Source organism: Anabrus simplex, chromosome 13, assembly GCF_040414725.1.
Source record: "Anabrus simplex isolate iqAnaSimp1 chromosome 13, ASM4041472v1, whole genome shotgun sequence".
Taxonomy (NCBI): Eukaryota; Metazoa; Arthropoda; class Insecta; order Orthoptera; family Tettigoniidae; genus Anabrus; species Anabrus simplex.
Window position 1 is genome coordinate 66,327,311 of NC_090277.1, and position 16,904 is coordinate 66,344,214.

Here is a 16,904-nt window from a genome sequence, read left to right on the forward strand (position 1 = left end):
ATTTTGTGACAGAAGACTTGATACAACAAAAATTCACGGTGGTCATCTTGACTAGTGCTGCCATCTATCAGTTCTCTAGGAACTAAACATAATACCATAGCACATCGAAGAGGAAGTGCTACATCTTCTCCGTTCGCCCAAGCTCAAGAGGTTGGTGGGACACCCGCTTTGTGGCAACACAGGCGATTGCGATGTCAGACCCTTGGCCATTAGCCTGCGTTATAATCTCCTTCAGTTGTAGTAATGTTTTTTGCTCATTAACGTTGCTGTCAGAGATGTTTCGACAGTTTGCATTATTAGTGTATTCACAATTGAGTGGTGTGAGAAGTGTTTATCTTAAATACCTCTGTCTTTGTCGCTATTGTGCTATATAAGGCAACATATATCAGTGCAGGAGGAAGCTACCACATCATGCCCTCGTTTTGTACCCGGCTGCAGATCTGGATATGACCGATCGTCTTCAGGTAGGCATTACTTCAGGCCCCCTAAAGAGTGGTATTTTACTAAAATGGGAGAAGGCTATCCATAGAAAAGACCAAAAATTAACTCATAACTGTTTCGTGTGTGACATTCATTTATTTCTGCGATGGCATTCTCATTCAAGTCATCGTACAATTAGAGCAAGTAGGAGTCCGAATAATTGGTTTAACATCGGATGGTAGCCAGTCGAATAAAAAGTTGTGGAAATGCTTAGGAATATCTAGTAACAAAGAATCTGAGGTTCTATATTTCCAATCCAACTGACTCCAACATAAAATTACGAGCATTTTCAGACACGCAACATATATTTAAATGTGTAAATCATTTTCACGACAAAGGACAGGTTAATTATAATGGCAATATTGTTTATTATTCATTCTACAGGAAAGTTTACGAATGTGACTCGTCTCCTGAACTTTCCGGATTTAAAGTTTGCTACAAACTGACCTCTGCCCACTTGGATCCTAACTCGTTTCAGTGAATGAATGTAAGACTGGCATTTCAACAGTTTAGTAGATCAGTCGCTAATGGTATAGCATTCTATCGGGGTATTAAAACACAGGATTTAGAAGACTAAAACAAACAGAAATTTTCACAAGCGATTTAAACTGACGCATTAAATTCGGCTATTCCCACTAAAGCACTGTATAAAGGATCAAAGGCACATGAAACTTTAATTATATGGCAAAATGTTCTCAGAGATACTCTAAATTCATTCGCTTCACAAAGTACACGAGTTTAAGAATTACCGTGGAAAGTACCTTAGAAGTGTCTGAATATTCGTGGGAACAATTATAGCTACGTTTTCACCGGAAAATTTAATCAAGATCCCCTAGAACGTCATTTCGGTATCCTGTGATCACTAAATTGTGATGATAATCTGTCCACTATTGACTTTCTACATTATTACACACGTTGCAACCTATTTACGTACCGACTAAACTAGCCTTATCGTCTGGCGGAAACTGAGTACAGAGCCGACGTCTCTTGTAAATCAAATGCGTATTCTTGCGAGAGAAATTGAAAGTAAAATTCGTGCAGTGAAGACAAACTGTAGATGAAATCATGGAAAAAAATTGTGAACATCGAGAAGGACATTCAAATACCAGACTGGGAAAACTGTTTACCTGAGTTAAGTGGGCGGAATTGTAGCAAAGAGTACTTAGTGTATCATTTAGCCGGATACTTAGTGCAGAATATTTCAAAAGTGGTTCAGCGTGGTTTATGTCGTCCTATCCTTTTCGGCAAACCGACTGATAATGTGCCTGCTTCCCTTTAATAAAAAATTCTGGCTCAATGCAGAGCGCCACATCTCAAGCATGCGTCGGAAAGTGTTTATATTGTGTTGCGGAAAAGCTATCGTGTATGGATTTTTATGGGGTTATACTTTCGAGTACTTGGATAAATTAGATGTTATTAAAGTGAAGTCTGCAGTTTGGGTGCTGTGAAAATCATGTGCTGTGTTTGCTACCAAAACTCTTATTTCACTACTTGAAATATCGATTCCTCTTCCGTACGAAGGAGATAAGGGAGCTGGTTACTTCGGAGGCAGCGAAATCATCCAGGAAATATTCCAAAGTGTCCAGCAGATGAAATCATTTTCAAACGTAAGTTGCATGCTTGAGTTGCTTAGTAGATTTTGAAGTAGTAGTCCACATGATGCCTCTTATCCTCGCGCTCAGTCATCACTGTGGATGGCAGTGCCATCTGTGCGGCGGTCCACGGTAACTCTAGAAGATGTCGCACTTCCTCTTCGATACGCTATGATAATACGATGAAGGGAAGATCCATCATTTAAACTCCAAAATACGTACTAGCAAGAATCCAGTATCAACATGATAAAATGCAGGTTGACTATCAAAAATAAAACTAACTGATAACTCATGGAGCGAATGCCACACCCTTCATAAACCAAATAAGTGTGATCATTCCCACACCTGTTGAAGTAGAGCATTTCAGTGAACGCTACATGACTCCTCTGACAATTACTTGCCTTACATGACTAGTAAAGATCCACTCAACGATGCAGAATACTATGCAGATACAATAGCATGTGAAGAGTACACAGACAAAAGCAAACTAGCTATTAGAAGAGCAAAACATCATCTGGAACACAGTCAAGTTGGAAATTGCATGAACTTTCTACAACCTTCTACAAACCCAAAAGCCCACAACACTGTCCCAGAAGTCAGGTTACTAACGTAAAAACCAATCTTTCACGGGAAAAATTGAAGAATGGTCTTGGTTTTGGAACAGTCTGAGGCATCCATAGACAGAAATCCACCAGTCTCTGCTGTAAATGAACATCTTCCTGCGCAAATACTTGGAAGGAGAAATGAAGCGGCTAGTCAGCGAGATAGCCATTACAAGCAGATATCACTATGGGGATAAAAATGGAAATATCGAATCACATCTAGATTTCTTAGAAAATCTTGAGGCTGCAGCTTCAGAGAGCCCGGAAGTACTAAAACACGTACATCGAATGCCACAGGCAAATTCAAGCCTTCCAGGCATTAGGAGAGAACGTGCTCTTACACGAAAGGATACTCGCTCCTAACCTACTGCATGCCTTTCCGGAATACATGTCGCCGTTGGCTCATTCACGCCAAAAGACAACACACAAGAAGGGAACCGAGATTAATGGAATTTCTCAATGAAGAGACTGTCAACGCACAAAAAATACAAGGAGATATTTCTCCTGCAGCACCTAACATACCTACAGCTGCCACTTCAGATGAACACAAAAGCAAACAATACTGCAAGAAGCAAGAAGCAAGAAAAGGCACAGTTTTGTGCATATTGTGAAAATTAAGGGCACTGGGGCCAAAACTGTCTTCAAATACAAGACCCCAAGTTTAGACCTGATAAACTCAAGACGGCCAAACATTTCCTGTGTCTCAGGAAAGGTCACAATAAGAATAGGTATTTGAAACAAGGGAACTCATCCTGCAACCAGTGTAAGGGTCTCCATGACGTTTCTGAAGTAAAGCAAATACCCTCTCCTTCCGTTAGCAAACTAGAAGTCACCGCTCCGAACTTCACATACCTGCAGACTATTTGTACGTGGATCTAAGGACCGACTGGAAAACAAACTTACCCGTTGTGTCCTGACACCAGCAGTCAGTCTACCTCATCATTCTGACAGATTCATTGGAACTGAACATTAATCTTAGCCAGACATTAAACATATTTGAACCACCTTCTAGGATTTTAACTTCAAGAAGGAACGTCTCATTTGAAATGATTGGATTTTAGACTAAGGTTTGTATTTCGGTGGGCACTTTCGAAAGTCACAATACCTATACGTAAGGGCCTTATTTTTTGGTGAAATAAAACTGTTGATTTCGGTGTTAAAACTAACACTATTTCGATAGGTATTTTGTGAAATAAATTGTCATACTGATCGATGTTTCTTGTGAAATATTCCTTATGGTATGGGGTAAATTTAACTAATTTTGTGATTAGGGGTTTTAAAGTGAACACTTGTAATGTATTAAATTGTTACTAAACCTTTAGAACAACCAAATATACAAAATGTTGTAGAAATAAACACCGGTAGGCCTATATAAATCACTGAAACCTTAAAATAAAGTTAGGCGGAAGTTAGGAATTTATACGTAGCTTACACGTTTTTGCCGGTCCCGTTGTGTAGGGGTAGCATGCCTGCCTCTCGCCAGGAGGCCCCAGGTTCGATTCCCGGCCAGGTCAGGGATTTTTTTCTCGACCTGAGGGCTGGTTCGAGGTCCACTCAGCCTACCTGATTAGAACTGAGGAGCTATTGACGGTGAGATATCGGCCCCGGTCTCGAAAGCCCAGAATAATGGCCGAGAGGATGCGTCGTGCTGACCATACGACCCCTCATAATCTGCAGGCCTTCAGGCTGAGCAGCGGTCACAGGGCAGTCCTAGGCCCTTTCAGGGCCTTAAGTGCCGTGGGGTTTGGTTTGGTTCTACACGTTTTAACATTTTGAATGACTTGTCTCCAAAGAAAAGAACTACGCATGGTTTCAACATTATCAGGATTCAGAGTTGTGCGACAGTCAGAAAGTATTTTTTGTAAACAAAGCAGCCCCTTTCGCTGACCACATTAGACATCGGAAACCATAATACTTCCGAACACTTGGTGCAAATCCTCCTAAAACTTCACTAACAATGCCTTCTTTCTTCTCTTCTATCAGATGTGCTTTCACTGCATTTTGCAAAGCCATATATCCCTGGAAGATATTCACGGATATGCTGGTGCTGCCCGGCCGGGGATGAGTAACTCAGACGGTGAAGGCGTTGGCTTTCTGAGCCCAAGTTGGTAGGTACAATCCTGGCTCAGTCCAATGCTTAAATACGCCAGCCCCGTGTTACTAGATTTATTGGCGCGTAAAAACCTCCTGTGGAACAACATTCCGACATCTGGGCATCTCTGAAAACCGTAAAAGTAGTTAGTGGGTCGTAAAAACAATAACATTATTACAACTCAACCAGGCGATTTATTTATTTATTTGCTCCTTGCTTTACGCCGCACCGACACAGGTAGGTCTTACGGTGACAATGGGATAGGAAAGGCCTAGGAATTGGAAGGAAGCGGCCGTGGACTTAAAACCCCGGCATTTGCCTGGTGTGAAAATGGGAAACTACGGGAAACCATCGTCAGGGCTGCCGATAGTGGGGCTCGAACCCACTATCTCCCGATTACTGGATACTGCCTCCACTTAAGCGACTGCAGCTATCGAGCTCGGTGCGATTTATTTAGAATAGGCCTACTAATATCGTCATATTTTATAACAAAGTCGGTATTATTTATCTTCCCTTTTATATTCATCCATCTTTAGCGCGAGACTGAGCGACAGACAGATTGAATATGAAAGTTACAACTATGTCGTATTGAACGACTTCGTCAACTACGAAACAGTACTGCACGGCATTATTGCATTCGAGTATGTTGGTATTAATTTACGGTACAGATGGAACAGCAGGGTACGACATCTCATCACATTAAATTTGTCTGGGTGTAATATTACAAACCACGGACCGTCACAGCGAGACATTACGCGGAATTTTGATCGCAGTAACCTCTAGAATGTTCTAGTAGGCACCACGAGGCAACGTAATCATCGAACTGGAAGCTTCGAGAGTAAACCTTGCTGATGAACATTCCAGAAAGTGTTAACAGCTCGTGTGTAGTATTCAAGATTATGAGGATTCAATGAAGTGCTGTAAACTTATAATAGGGTCAAGATTTTTAAGTCTTTAAAATGTGTCGAACCGCACTGTACATCGAGTCATTTACGTATTGTAAGGCAAACTACTGGAATACGAGTGAGGATCCAGTTGCTGAGCTCTGAGATAGTAGGGTGTTCAATGAAGTTGCTATGTACTGTGTGTCGTATTGTATAGAGTTTTGTGATTGTGTATAGTGCTGTATTGTATGCAAAATATTCGTTGCATGAACGTGTATATCTGCACAATACTTGCATCAGAAAATAGTACGCTAGGACAAGACAAAAGTTTCGAACAAAATTTCCAGGGAGACCCATTCCTATCAATAGGACAATAGAACAACTGGCCAAGAGATTTAAACGTACAGGTTCAGTAAACAATAAAAATAGACTAAAGGTAAATTAGATGACATTGGCAAAAGATTGGAACACACGCCACAAAAATCACCTAAGTATTTAGCGCAAGGAAACTGAGGTAACTCATACTTCTGCCTGGAAGGCAACAAAGTTATTAAAATTGAAACCATACAAGATTAGCGCAATCCAACGATTACAACCACTAGGTCCCATTAAGAGTGAATTTTTGCAACTGGGTTATAGGGAAGGTAGACTCAGGTGAAATTGACCCCAAGTTAACCTTTACACTGCTACGCCCTAGATATCTCTGGCGTAGTAATGCATCACGTCCGTGCTGCACCCAAGATATCTCGTCGGTAACTTTTAAAGTTCTGAACAGGAAATACTGTAAATGTTATTGCATTGTACATACAGCTCATATTACTAGTTTTATTACTTTATAAGAAGGTACTGTTTTAGGATATTTGACAAAAAATGTGTACTTAATTAAGGCTGATGATCCCAAGTAGGGTCAAAACTAATCCCTAGTAACTCATTGTAATGTAAATATATGCACTGCAAATAATATGAAGTACTGAATAGGTGGAATAAACAATTCCATGTGAAATTATATGTAATCTCAGTTCAACACTGAACTGAACCAAAAATGAAATTAAAACCCTCAATAGGGAACATGCATAATTTTCAAAAATATTTTTTTGAAAAGTACACCAGTGAAATAGTATGTAAACGTATTACAATGTGGTAAGCTGCCTTGTTTTCTACCATTAAAAAAATGTTCAAAAGTGTCTTTCCGCAAGGCAAGTGAAATGGCCTCTGACATAACCGGCGCGCTGTGACGTCACGATCCAGTACCGCATGCAGCTCTACCAGCCGTTGTGCATCAGCCGTTACTAAAAGCCGATTGTTTATTATTCGTGATCGCGAATAACTTCAAAATGACAGAAGAAAGGTTCAAAACAGCACAGTCAAACAATCTACCCTGGGTAGACGTCATTCTTGAAAAATAGTGACTTTTGTGGCCGCAGAAATTCGCAGATAATAAAAAACAAGTTTGTAAGTGGAATCTTTTATATACGTGCAATGTACTGTAACTCACAGTATTAGGATAACAACGAACCTCGATAGAAATCACATCATTTTCAACATTTCCTTCTACACTGATTCCCATATTAAAGAATAACATTACATTTTCGGGCTTTCAGCATTAAAAAAATAAGAAATCGGATTTCAGCACTAACATAAACATATAGGTAGCATTATAGTACTAGTCCGCCTCTGTGGTGTAGTGGTTAATGTGATTAGCTGCCACCCCCCGGAGGCCCGGTTTCGATTCTTGGCTCTGCCATGAAAGTTGAAAACAAATAGTACGAGACCTGGAACTGGGTCTACTCAGCCTCGGGAGGTCAACTGAGTAGAGCGGTTTCGAATCCCACCTCAGCCAACCTCGAAGTGGTTTCTCGTATTTTCCCACTTCTCCAGGCACCTAAGGCCACTGCCGTTTCCTTCCCTCTTACTTGTCTATCCCTTCCGATCTTCCCATCCTCCAGCAAGGCCCCTGTTGAGCATAGGTGAGGCTGCCCGGGCGAGGTAATGGCCCTCCTCACCAGTTGTATCATACCCGAAGTCTCACGCTCCAGGATACTGCCCTTGAAGCTGTAGAGGTGAAATCCCTTGCTGAGTGCGACGGAAAAACCAAACCTGAAGAATAAACTCATTAAGAAAGAAAGATCATAGTACTGTAGGTCTATAATCTATCATTCCCGAAAAAATATATATGATTGGGGCAACTGGCCTACGCGCTTCCGGGGCCCAGGAAAGAGAAACGTTAAATATCTTGGTGGAGGGAAAAGTTAAACATGATAAGGATAAAGATAAATATGACTTCATCTAGTTTTACATAAGTCAGGCTGAGTGATTCAGACAGTTGAGGTGCTGGCCTTCTGACCCCAAATTGGCAGGTTCGATCCTGGTTCAGTCCAGTGGTAGTTGAAGGTGCTCAAATACGTCAGCCTCGTATCTGTAGATTTACTGGCACGTAAAAGAACTCCTGCAAGAATAAATTCCTGCACATCGGCGTCTCCAAAATCCGCAGAAGTAATTAGCAGGGGAAAGCCAATAACATTAATTACATTTGGCTTTTAACAAGCTGAGCATATCATGCAAGAAGGGTGACATTTCAGTCGTTCAATACAGGAATGTCTTGGGGTACTGTGACTTACTTTTTTTTTCTCTACATCGCGTCACATAGGTCTTATGGCGACGATGGGACAGGAAAAGCCTAGGAATGGGAAGGAAGCGGCCGTGGCCTTAAGGTACAGCCCCAGCATTTGCCTGGTGTGAAATGGGAAACCACGGAAAACCATCTTCAGGGCTGCCGACAGTGGGGTTCGAACCCACTATCTCCCGGATGCAAGCTCACAGCTGCATGCTCCTAACCGCACGGCCAACTCGCCAGGTATTTTTACCCTTCGATTTATTGACTTGGCTTGCATAACCTAAAACTTAAGCTAAGTTGGATAATATTTTAAACACCAACATCACTATTTTCACCTGTGTGCAATTATGTTATTTATTTCACTAATATTATAATTATTATAATTGAGCATTGTTAAGTTATAACACCCCATCAGACAAGCATTGGTTTCGTGCAGAGATATGCATTTGTTAAATTCACGTTTTCTTTCATGACGTACATGCCTATTTTTTGTATTTAGCTATAGCCTACATTTCTTTACAAATGTAAACTCTTCAATAAATAACTGTCGCATGCCAAGATAAATTGGTATAATTAGAGCTGTCAATATGGTTCATAATCCCTTTGATTTATTACCTTGACATGGATCACCCAAAACATAGGTTAGGTTTGGACAATACTTTAATAATCAGCATTAATTAATGCACTGTTTATTACTTTCATATTCCAAGATGTAATTGAAGCATTTAATTAAAGCATCATACATTAAAATTCAAAGTGTTACCACTAGAACAGCTGACATGGAAAAGCGATTAAAAATTCAAACGAATTCAACTTACGTTAAAATGATCTTTAAAAAAATAAACTGTAGACTTCCGTTTTATCAGCATTTCTGCGGCTCGCCAAAATCCATTTCTCCCTAGTTTTAGCGTCTTTGGAACATTTATAAACAATTTGTTTGGGATGGTATGCGATGTGCTATTGCACATCAGAACTATACACCATTTATAAGTTTCCTGCCTCAGTCTGTGCAGGATTCATTTAAAGTCTAAGGCCTCTCGTCCTTTGGATGCGTAATCATGCGACAAGTAGCGAAGAACTGTCGTCTGTATACGCACGACAACGCAGGACTGTTCCAAACAGATGGAAGGGGATAGGAGCTCGTCCACTGCAAGCGGGCTGGTAGTACGTATACGTGCGACGCCGCATTACATCCAGTCCAGTTTGGATTTTCTGTGCGACAACACACCACACCAAAGGATTGTGAGAAACTCAATTTAATTCAAGAACTAAAATATCTATGGGACAAGAAGGAACCTCAGTATCACATGAGGAATGTGCAATTGAAGTTGTGGAAGGAAGTTGCACTTGAAATGGAAGAATCAGGTGCATTATATTATGTAATTACCATGTTATTAATTTCATATTTACATTTATTTACATTATGTTTGTATTTAACAACTCTGATTCAAGTAGGCTTACAGTTGGGATAATATATTTCCGACCTCAGATTAACAGTTTTTGTTAACATTCATGATCATTATGGATTATTAGCAAAATAGGTTTTTAATTTTTCCCTCACATCAGTAGCTTTAAGACTGCTCCTATTCTCACCCCTGCTAGCAAACCTAGAGTGGTTTTTAGTCGATTATGTTGAAGGATGTATTTCTGGTTAGCCTTTTCTGTCTATTATCACATTGTGTAATAAACAAATACATTTCACAATGTTTTCTGCTCTCTCGAGGTAACTTCTGTTGCTTTCATTAATATGCGCCATTTCTTGCTTATTGTACCGAAGGCACGCTCGACCACTTGCCTTGCATGCGATAAACGTTTATTAAACATGTCTTGTTCGGGTGTTAAATGTCTCATAGGATAAGGGCGCATCAAATAGGGCTTTAGGGGTATCCTCCGTCCCCTATCAGAAAATGTGGTACAGTTACATCACTACCAGGAAGTTCTTTCAAGCATTTCACCTTTAACGCACCATGATCCAGCTGTTTATTCAAGTTTGAGTGCCCGAAAATCCCACTATCACTCTGTTTTTCATAGGCCCCTATATCAATACAAATGATTTTGTAGTCTGCTCCTACCACTGCTTGCAGTACGATAGAGAAAAATGTTTTGTAGTAGTAATACATACTTCCAGACTGCTTCGGACACTTGATTCTTATGTGTTTACCATCTATACACCCAACACAACTAGGACTTTTCCATTTTTTCCAAAACTGTGATTCAATTTCATCAATTTGCTCGCCAGAAGGGAATGGGCTGTGGTCACTGTGTAATGTTTCCCATAACACAGAACACTTTCCGTGAATAATTCTTCCGACTGTAGCATCTGATATCCGATAAGAATAACCCAGTGCTTTGAAAGATGAACCAGTTGCTAAGTACCTGCAAAATACAAAGCACGTGGTTATGTTGTAATAAAATGCATCCACAGTGAACTAGTTACAAAAAAAATGAATTTAAAAACTTAACGGCTATTATTTAAAAATTAGTATGTTCAATGTTTTCATTGGTTTTTTTGTTGTGATTTAATGAAATTGATTTATTTGATTTTCTTTGTGTCGATGATTAGCATAGAAGTTTGAATTGTAGTAAAGTAAATTTCAGGACCTCAAAAGATCTGTTACAACAGTTCCTTATCTTTTCACTTGACTGTTGTACAATTTCGCTGCGTTTTCCTTTCTATTGCAGTTGAGGAACTTAAGAAAATATGGAGGAATCTCAGGGATTCGTTTAGGAGAGAACTGAAAAAAAATGAACGAAACAAAATCTGGCAGTGGTAGAGAATCGTCAAATACATGGGCTTTCTTCAACCAAATGACTTTTCTTACTCATACTATGCAACCAAAAAGCATGCAAAGCAGCGTTCCTCATTTTACAAACACAACAGATGAAATGTTCGACGGTCCTAGTACCTCAAATCAGGAGGATAATGCACAACCGGATGTCAATGATCGCGAAGGGTAATGTTCACAATCGAGTAAAGAAACAACCAAATTTACAGGAAATAGAACATTTCAGAGCCCTCCTAAGAAAAATAAAAAATTAATTACGACGAAAAACTTCTTGAGATTGAAAACAAGAAACTGTCTTTCTTTCAGACAAGAGCACAAAATGATGGACAGCGACTACCAGTTTTTGGTTAGTCTTCTCCCACATTTACGTGAAGTACCACGGGAAAACAAATTACGTATACGGATGGAATTAATGAATGTTCTCTTGGTAGAACAGGCAGAAAGACAGAGACGTAATCTTCAACAGGTTCATCATCTCAATCTTCATATTGTCAAATCACTTTCACTGATTCTAGCACTGCTTCGTACTCTGAGAATTTTGATCCTCGGCAATAGGGCATTGGTTGTTTCAACTGTTTATTTTTCAGTGACATGCTTTCTTAATGTACCGCATTAATTGCATCTTGTAATGATTTATTGTATGATGCCGATTTGTAATACAGATACTTAGTTTTCTCCTGTCTTGTATAAATACTTTTAAATTATCCTTACCTTAATGTTAGTGCTAGACGTTCTGCGGGTGCAATGGTGTCCCTGAAATTTCTGTACTTCTGCAGACGATCCTCCACCTTGGATAATATGTACTGAAAAGTTTCTTTCCTCATCCAAAAATAACCAAAATGTTGAGCTTCATTAACTTGAAGATCGTCATATAAGTGGGAAAATTCACCAAATCGACTCATTTTGCTTAACATTTCATTTACCCACTCCTTTTTCCTCTTTCAAGCTCTTCGCCTCGCAAGCAAAGCCATCTCTAAAGCATACAGTAAAAATGCATCATCATGGAAGGCCATGATCACATCAGAGCTAAGATTGACTCCGCTGCTATCAGACGAAAAACGTGTGCCAAGGACGATGCACTGTCGTACGACACTGACCTGGTTCACGTCGCGCGTACACTCTCAACGTCGCAGTCGCAGATGTACGCATCCAGTGGACGAGAAGCCTTAAATATACCACTCAGATTATTATCCAATGTATATACTTCGAATTTAACTATACCAGACACTAACATGAAGTAGAAATACGCAAAATGTATCCTGCTTCTCACAGCACATTGTTATTTCGTCTGCTAATTCAGTCAACCTGTACAATGACATCAGACCAATGAGATCACGTACTAGCGTGACGTGACATTTTCGTACTTTAATTTAGATTTTTATCATGTTTGGAGTTATTTGTACATTATGATCACATTTTTGAATTCTGCATGAAATTTTGAATCAGATTAGCATATTTTTAATTAAAACCCCAGATCATGCATGTTCCCTATTTTCTTCATCTTTATACTGTCAATTCCACTCAGTTTGAGACTTTTTTTACAATTTCTATGGACTATTTGATACACTGTGCAACTCGTGCTTTTGGCTGATGACCCTGATAATGGGCAGAAACTAGTACTTAATAAATGTTCCTGTAAAGTAACCCACATTACACGATTTTGTATTAAAAAGGACCTTTTGTACTTTCAATTTTAATTGCAATCACAGTTCAATACAGACCATTCACAATGAAATTTCTCTCTTAACCCATTGCCATACTTTGACGGAACCTTCCGTCCTGCGATCGTAAGGCGGTAACATACTTTAACGCACACTTCCGTCCCGGTGCGCGGAAGATTTACAAGTTCGTTATCGCGGTTAGGTTGTCAGAGAGATTTATTCTGGTTTGCAGCCTACCCAACTGATATCAAATGATACCTGAAGCTATTTTCTCTGTGTAAATAGTAACTCTGACCTGAAATACGGAAGAAAAAAGCACCCCAATTTGCCACTCGTCGATCATGGCGGCATCCAAGCACAGCATGGATGAGGTTATTTGTAACTGGCTTGAATATAGTGATGAAAGTGGAAATGATTCTCTGGAGAGTGAAAATACTTTAACTGACAGTGATGAAAGGGGATTCAGATTTCAGTTCCGAGGTGATAGTGCCAATTGAAACTGTGACAAAACCAGAATGCAACAAGGGCGTGTGAGAAGTCTAGTAAAATTATACTTGGAATTGTGATCTTGTTGCCAATTAGCCTGTTTCTGTAACATGCAAACCAGTTTCTCAAATTCACTCTATAGTGGAGGGGGTTGGGAAATAATCCGAAAGAAATGGACGTAGTGAATGAATTTCTAGCTCCATAGTTCTGGGATCATGTTACTAAGGAAACCAATGCCTATGACTCTACATTTCTTGCCAATTTATCTGCTTCCCTTGAAACCAGTAATACGAACAAAAACTGGTTTTACCTGTCACTATAGACTAGCTAGAAGCTCACACTTTGCTATATATTCTTACGTGATTAGTCAAATTTATGTTAATTTATTTACACAGAAAAACACACAACGTGCAGGGGTATAAACTACAAAGTCTGGTCGAAGAACATGGTCTCTTCAAGCACTCCAGTGCATGGTAACGACCACAGAACTCACACGAACACAGTCACGGTTCAGATCGTGAAATCTGGGTGACTAAAAAATTAATGGTATGCAAGGGAATAATTTGTTTCCCTACAAGTGTGACATCATCCCTGTGAACTGTCGAGTGCAGCAGGCCAGAACTACCCATCGAGATGGCCATGCCGCTACTCATAGTTGCATTAGCATACAAAGAGTATTTGCACAAAATATTTCCAGGACATATCTAGTGTAGCTAAGGGAATTAAAACTGGCGTTCTAGAATACTAGGTTGATACAAAGAAAAATGTACACAAATCACGATTTGTATAATACACTGGCAGGCGAGTGTCAGACTATACTCCGCACGGCCTTACTTCAAAAATGAAGTTTCGCAAAACAATGAGCATCGCCTTTCCCCTGTTGCCAGCGCGCTACGCCCGCGAGAACAGCTGATGCAATATGACCGCAGTAAACAGTCCTTGTAAAATGTAATACCGTACTCAGAAAAACTAATGAATATGGATTGAAAACAAATTCATAAAAACTACTTACTAACAACATCTGACACTAATAAGAGAATATATTAATAAGAATAAATGAGAAAGAGGAAATAAAACATCACTCTGCTAATGGCTGGCACAGAAAGGAGGTTATGGCCTACAAAGGGAACACTCTACTGATCTCAGTCACTAGAACCCTCCAACAATATGAAAAACACACTAATTACTTAAGGAAAATGCAACATATCGCGAAGCATACCAAATACCATACACACTGAGCGAGATATGTTGCCTTGTCTTGATAATTTGATGGGCTTCGCGTGAGATAGGTTAACCACGTGGCAAATGTAAATATTAGAGTTGGCAACTGGGTTTCGAGATCGTGCTCTGCCGATATAAATCGATATGAATGGCAGATTGGGATTGGTTGGATGCCTATGCTTCAGCGCATAATCACCAGACGGAGCCAAAATCTGCCAAAACGTCAATTTAGAAGTAGAGCCTTGCGGAGTATAGATGGAAAAATTTTAGTACTTGCGGCAATGCAACACTAAGTTACAGAACAGCCCGTAAAATGGCCACATTTTAAAATCAAACAGCATTGCCCCTTCTCAAAACATACACAACGCTGCAAATTTTTTCAATAATCAATGGTGTTTCCTCGGATAACTAGAGGCCTAAAGCCGCTTTGCAGCTCCAATCTGGGGGCTTATGCCGCCAGACCCCCTTTGCTCACTGATGGTCTGGTTCCTAAGGAGGCCTACAGTGGTTTGTAACGTGCTTCACTCGATCAAGTCGTCTACGAGTCATCTGCGAGAAATAAACATAGGACTGTCATACCGCGCGTAGATATTGGCGATGCAAGCGGTAACCATGGTACTAATGTTGTGTGAACACAACAGAAGTTTTAATGGTCCATATCCTGAGAATTCAAAACCCAACACATTCTACCCATACATGTTGAACGGAAATAGTGTTAATGCCACAGTTTAGCCAACTGAACAATTGCATTCCACCCTTAGCCCACTCATATTGCAACATAATATATTCTATTACCCCATTAACTTTTACTGCTTGATAAAGTTTGAATGAACCAGTTCGACGGGTATAGTGCGCATTGGTATCACCTAAATATCACTATAAAATTTGTCACAAATGGAACATAATTACTTTTACACATATCAATACAATTAGTATAGAAGCCAAAAAGCTTCTTTAAAAATTGAAATTCTGAACATACCAGGGCCAGAATTACCGATCTGACAAGCTCGATTAGTAGCTATAAGCACGCTTACAGAAAATTTAAAACCTACAAAAAAAAAATCCATCCTGAACACAGGAATATTCCCAACTCCATAGTATTCACTACCCAGCAGCGAGAGAAGAAAATAGTTCAGCATGCACCAACATTATGAAAAAATGAATAGGCCTATAGTACACCAGCCAAACAGATCAATAACGAATTTAATGCGTTACCAGAATAATAAATCCCGTATTTCCCCAGGTAGAACATGACTTACAGAATTTAACGCATTGAGCGGCCATTTGTATTGCATCAAATTCCTGCTGAAACCCACGCTAACTTGACTAGTAAATTTCGAAGATATTCCCCACAACGATAACCCTAGTATCAGCTCAAAAGGAGCTAAGGAACTTGCACAAAACTTAACAGGGCAGGTTTAATAAGTTGATTCATATTCATAAAACCGATCATCTAAAAGGGCAATGGCCGGATCAACATCCCATTAGTCAATTTCACTACATAAAATTTGAAAGGAAAAAATCTGACCTTTCTCCATGCATTTTTTTTTTTAACGTGCCTTTAACGTTGGGATAGAAAATGTAAGGCGCAAAATAATAGTGGACATGCAATTAAAAATTAACGCCATCTTTGAACCGGTAGGTCGATGGAAATTATAGAGATATTCTACAAAATGTTCACATAAAGTAATTTAATGTACTTACATCATGACCTCTCATTCCCCTAGAATCGTCTCTCTGCCGCCCTGGGCCTCCGAATCTTGAGCGTCCCATTCCACCGCCACGTCCTCCGCCTCTTCCTCCAGAATGCATATTTTGCTGAGACTGTTCTTGAGGACCATTTGTATCTCTTTCACCCTCATTTTTTACATCGTTAACCATCCCAGACATCTTTGACGCCAAAAGGGAGAAGCCAAACCTTTTTGAAACTCTTTAACACTTTATCTTCCTTTCAGCCAAACGACGCGAACAACTGCTGCAATGGCGTAGCGTGCCTAAAGAGAGAGATGGTTCCTTTCAGAGAAGCTTCTCCTTGTTGATCGAAACAACAGAATTCTGGGTAGCGGACGGAATGACGCACGAACACAAAACTTTCTCACTATTGGTCCTCATATTGTTACGCTGTGTTCTATTGGTTTATGGGAAACAAGATTAAAACAAAGTGTTTGATTGGATGAAAATTTGTAAATGGACGCTTTCTGATAACGTGCTTATATTCCCGATGTCTCCTAATAATGAGATCCCATAATTCTCTTCTTATTTCCCTCAATTTATTCATAATTGTTCAATTTGAAATAACATAGCAACGTAAATGGAACAGCAGACTAAGAGTGTTCCATTACTTCAATGTGAACTCCGTCTGTTGCTTTCGTTGCCAGATCAATACGTTCCGTACTATAAATCTGCGATTTTGAAAAGTGTACGCAGCATTTTGAACTCATAGTAATATGTAAATTCGAGCCCAGTTCCATTACTGGTGAATCAGT

The 16,904-nt window shown here is 39.7% G+C and overlaps 1 protein-coding gene across 4 annotated transcripts in view; it reads right to left on the bottom strand.

Moving 5' to 3' along the window:
• LOC136884875 (hrp65 protein) overlaps positions 1-16,440 on the bottom strand; it is a 300,770-nt gene extending 284,330 nt beyond the window's left edge. For 2 of the 4 annotated variants that reach the window (XR_010861427.2, XM_067157168.2), the window contains exon 1: positions 16,123-16,440. Coding sequence is in view for 2 of the 4 variants with exons in the window: in XM_067157168.2 (XP_067013269.2) it covers positions 16,123-16,308 (186 nt within the window). In the remaining 2 variants the exon portion in view is untranslated. The remainder of the gene's footprint in view (positions 1-16,122) is intronic. The other 2 variants (XR_010861428.2, XM_067157169.2) reach the window with 1 other exon arrangement.
• Positions 16,441-16,904: the final 464 nt, after the last annotated feature.